At 36.4% G+C, this 5,153-nt stretch overlaps 1 protein-coding gene across 2 annotated transcripts in view; it reads left to right on the forward strand.

Annotated features, from left to right (window-relative positions):
• The window catches only part of LOC107691321 (eukaryotic translation initiation factor 4 gamma 3-like), a 55,127-nt gene that overhangs the window by 8,960 nt on the left and 41,014 nt on the right, over positions 1-5,153 (forward strand). For both annotated transcript variants that reach the window (XM_016489869.1, XM_016489870.1), the window contains exons 2-3: positions 3,221-3,293; positions 4,473-4,640. In XM_016489869.1, coding sequence (XP_016345355.1) covers positions 3,221-3,293; positions 4,473-4,640 — 241 coding nt within the window. The remainder of the gene's footprint in view (positions 1-3,220; positions 3,294-4,472; positions 4,641-5,153) is intronic.

Here is a 5,153-nt window from a genome sequence, read left to right on the forward strand (position 1 = left end):
GTTTTTTTTTTTTTTTTTTTAAGTAGTTCCTTATGCTCATCAAGGCTGCATTTATTTAATCAGAGAACAGTAAAATCGGTAATATTGTTAAATATTGTTACAGTTATTTTCTATGTTAATATATTTTGAATAAATGTATAGTTATCAGTGTCACATGAGCCTTCAGAAATTATTCTAATTTGCTGATTTGGTCCTCAAAGAACATTTATTATTCTCAATGTTGAAAACAGTTGTGCTGCTTAATAGTTTTGTGGAAAAGTTCAAAAGAACAGCATTTATTTGAAATAAATCTTTTGTAACATTATAAAAGTCTTTACTTTTACTTTTGAAACCAATTTAATGCATCCTTGCTGAATACAATATTCATTTATTTAAAAAAAATTACTTTCTTACTGTGGATCAAGTTATTATTTTAGTGAAAGATTATGAAGATAAACTTTTCATCAGTCATTCACAGTAAAGGCCCATTCACACCAAGAATGATACTTAAAGCATTAACAACTGTTCTAATTCTTTGATAATAGTGGAGTCAAAGCAAGTCGTGTCACTCGGCGGCCATCTTTGAAACGCCTCTCAGGCATGCAAGTGCAGCTCCTATCTCTTTGAATGGGGAAACATCAAATTCTCCAAAACTGTTCGCCAAGCTTAAGATTAAATTTCATATTTGAAATCACCAATGAAATCTGACAACTGTATCATAAATGTTGTTTATTTTGCTCAAATACCATTAAAAAAAGCGTATTTCTCAGGCTAGATCAGCCAGTGCGCATGCGCAGTCCTGAGCGCACATCTCAGAATGCTGACTGCTTCTATAGCAACCGGGACTAATAACGGCAGCTGCAGTGACGCACTGACTTTACCGATTAGGGATTGGCTCTTTTGCTTAGAAGGCGGTGCTTCGTTCGATAGAGCAGCCATATTGATCGTTGCATTTTTCCCCATTCAAAACTATACAAGTGACACGTCTTGGGTATTCTATAGTCTTTGGTGGCGTTTATACCACAAATATAATGATAATGACACAGGAGAACAATCTCGTTGGAATCAATTTAATAACTTTTTTTTCCCACCTGATGAATGATAAAAACATTGTTCTTAGTGTGAACAGGCCTTAAGACCTTAAGAAGGTTTCATTTTGATTTCATGTTAACAGTAAGGTGCAGTGTTTGTTTGTGCACTAACAGATGTTACCACACAGAATTGAAAAAATCAATATGGTTTCACACAAGTTTGTCAAACGCTCCATATGCTATTGGTTAGGCAAACGGATAACCCCGCCCCAAACTCATGCCATTGGTTAAGCCATTGTTGCTGGTCAGGATAGTCAAACACAAAGCAGTGTTTTCATAGCACCACAAAACTGCAGTGTTTCTGATTTTGGGGAGAACTACTAATGTCTTATGTATAGTTGTCTGCAAATTAAGCAACAAACGATGACACTTTCCCTTTAGGTTTCTGTTTCTCAACTGTCAGAGTTTTTGTGTTGGCCACAGTCTTGATGCAGCATGTACAGTGTACATGAACTGCATTTAATGAATTTTACATATGTGACCCTGGACCACAAAACCAGTCATATGGATCAAATATTTAGAAAATCGCCTTTAAAGTTGTCCAAATTAAGTCCTTAGCAATGCATATTACTAAACAAAAATTAAGTTTTGATATATTTACGGTAGGAAATTTACAAAATATCTTCATGGAACAAGACCTTTACTTAATATCCTAATGATTTTAGGATATTAAGGATATTTCTTTTTGGCATAAAAGAAAAATCAATCATTTTGACCCATACAATGTATTGTTGGCTATTGCTACAAATATACCTGTGCAACTTACGACTGGTTTTGTGGTCCAGGGTCACATATGCTCAGTGACCATATTCCTCTTAAGAGTGCATTACATACATTGCATACATATATCATACATTTGCAGTCATTTAACCCTTCTTTCCATTTTTTACTTTTGCTGTGGTTTTCTTCCTCCATTCCTTCCTTTTCCTCAATTTCTTTCTTTCTTTCTTTCTTTCTTTCTTTCTTTCTTTCTTTCTTTCTTTCCTTCCACAGTTCCCTTCTATCTGTCACTCCATATGGTACTTAATTGGATTTGCAGTAAGCTACTATGAAAGTTTAAGGCTACACAGTTTTGCCAGCTCATCCTTTGCTTTCCTCTGTACTCGTTCTACTGTCAGTAATTAAAGAGCTAATGTTTAGAGAGTAAAAGACCATCACTCTCCAGAGACTTTAACACTAATAGGATATTTTAGTGATGCTTAATAACAACTGTCTCAGTGTTTCAAAAACCCAGTTTACTCTTTGAAAATTAGTGTCCTGGCAATGTTACTAATTATTTGCTTCCCAAATTTCCTTAATTGAGTTGATGTTCCCATTTTGGCCATAAGAAAAATGGAGCTTTACTGAATAGATTGTGTTTGTTTTGAATTGGAAACATAACATCTGTTCCGTACATGTTGTTTCACCTAACTTTTCGCGTTTGGAAAATTCCTTCTTCACTTCTTCACACCTGTGTGCACACACTTGCGTGTCGTGCCATCAAAACACTTCCATGACTATGCAAAGGGATTTGGTTATGCAATGGAGTGCCAGACTGCGAACACAGGAATCAGATCGGCCTGTAATTCCAGTAAGTCGTGCCTTGTGTCCTGCCAGAGCCTCACGAGTGTCAGCTGTCAGTTTTAACCTGATCAAATAGCCTTGTGCCTCAGCCGCATTCCTCATTCCTCAGGTGCACCTCTCTGAACTTGGGTTAGGAGGATGACCTGGAACATAGGTTTCCAAAGTCAGATTCCCTACACGCAAGACTGCATTCACATACTCGTTTTGGGTTGTTACGAATGAAGAAAAACCTCTCGTCACACATTATACCTCTCTTCCTGGCTGTATTTTCCCAGCTCTTACGTAGGTGCGGGGTGTACTGAAAAACTGAATTGGACATTTTGAAGAAGGGAGGGAGAAAATGTTTTTGTGTTAACTTTCTCGAACCTTTGCCCCAAATGCAAGTCGCTGGAGGAAATTGACTAATATTAATTGGTGTGAAAGAGTCTGCACCATTATCGCTGAATGAACTGAATGCTTGCCATTATGAAACACAACGCTGGATGTTTTGCTTGTGGCTAATATTTTGTATTTTGTGACCTTCTTGGCTTCTAAAATTGACATTTTAAACCTATTCGGAAGATTTTCTCTAACTTTACCCTTCCCAGGATCCCTCGAGCAGCGCTATCACTAGAGGAGCGCATGTTTCCCGCCCACTCTGGGGTGACGGCGGTCTACAGTGTGAGTGATCACACACACATGTACACTTACAGTCATTACACATCCCTTGAATGTATATACATAGACAAGTCCTAAGGCCAGAAACATACTTTAAGCGAATATGTGAAAGTGTATGGTCCTATTGTACATATTTTCTGTGAGTTCTTTTGTCATTATTAGTATAAGCAGTTGATATACATGCTTTACTATCTGTCTAGGCTAGCTATATACATGTTGACAGTTTAACTAGCTTGAAATAATTTGCACAGCAAGATTTTCCTCAGACTGCTGTGCCATAAGTGTAGTTGACCTGAAAAAGACCACTTATCAATAGAACAGATTCAAACTTAACCTTTCCAAAAACCTTTATAAGATATTTAAAATATATTTAACATTGCGCATATTCCCAAAATTTTAATATTTGTTATATAAATTAATATATTATACATTTTTATTTATATGCCCACATACTTAAACTAATATGTGAAAGTGTATGGTCCTATTGTACATATTTTCTGTGAGTTCTTTTGTCATTATTAGTATAAGCAGTTGATATACATGCTTTACTATCTGTCTAGGCTAGCTATATACATGTTGACAGTTTAACTAGCTTGAAATAATTTGCACAGCAAGATTTTCCTCAGACTGCTGTGCCATAAGTGTAGTTGACCTGAAAAAGACCACTTATCAATAGAACAGATTCAAACTTAACCTTTCCAAAAACCTTTATAAGATATTTAAAATATATTTAACATTGCGCATATTCCCAAAATTTTAATATTTGTTATATAAATTAATATATTATACATTTTTATTTATATGCCCACTGTCATTCAGAAGTCTGGGATTGGCAAGATTTTTTAAAATGTTTTAAAAAAAAATCTCTTTTGCTCACTAAGGCTGCATATATTTGATAAGAAATACAGTAAAAACTGTTTTATTGTGAAATAAACTAGAAACGTCACCATTTATTTGAAATAGAATTTTTTTTGTAACATAAATGTTACTTTCCTTTTACTTTCTAAATTGATGCATCCTTACCGAAATGTGTTATATTTATATAAAACAATATAAAATATGCAAATGGAAACAATAAAGAATAAAGTGACGACCAGGGGAATATACAACATTGTTATGTATAACTGAAAGGAGCTATGGTATGAACACTTTGTGTAAATGTTGTTTGTGGTCCTTCCACAGGTATCCAGACACCCTGGTCCTCCATACCCAGGTCACGACCTCAGCAAAACTCACCCTAATTTGGCAGGCACCCCTCCCGGCCATGCCACGTCCCCAGCCCTCTCTCAGGTATCGGTCCCTGCCACCCCCTCGTACCGCTTCCTAAAGGGCTGGGAGACAGTTGGAGGGGTGAGTACCAACACCCTACACAACAGTCTACACAATTGTATGCTTATTCACCTGTTATTTTATCTTTTAAAGGGGTCATATGATGCGATTTCAAGTTTTCCTTTCTCTTTGGAGTGTTACAAGCTGTTTGTGAATAGATAAGATCCCTAAAGTTGCAAAGACTAAAGTCTCAAACCCAAAGAGATATTCTTTATAAAAGTTAAGACTCGTCCACGCCCCCCTAAAACGCCTCGTTTTAAACATGCCCCCACATGTCTGCGAAACTACTTTGTTTGGCCTTCCAAAAGAGGACATGACTAATAAACACTGTTCCAGAACAGTTTAACCCATATATTCGTGTGTGCGCAACGCATTTTACGGAGGACTGTTTCCTGGGAGAGTAGCCTACAGTGCCGGTTTTCTGACAAATAATGCTGACTCACAGCCTGTAAGTACGTTTTCATATTTAAAGAATTTGCCACTGACGATTCAAATGCAAGTTTTGAGCAGTGTAGAGTAGCGCTTGTTGTTTGT

Source organism: Sinocyclocheilus anshuiensis, unplaced genomic scaffold (genome assembly GCF_001515605.1).
Source record: "Sinocyclocheilus anshuiensis isolate Anshui unplaced genomic scaffold, SAMN03320099.WGS_v1.1 scaffold1154, whole genome shotgun sequence".
Classification (NCBI taxonomy): Eukaryota; Metazoa; Chordata; class Actinopteri; order Cypriniformes; family Cyprinidae; genus Sinocyclocheilus; species Sinocyclocheilus anshuiensis.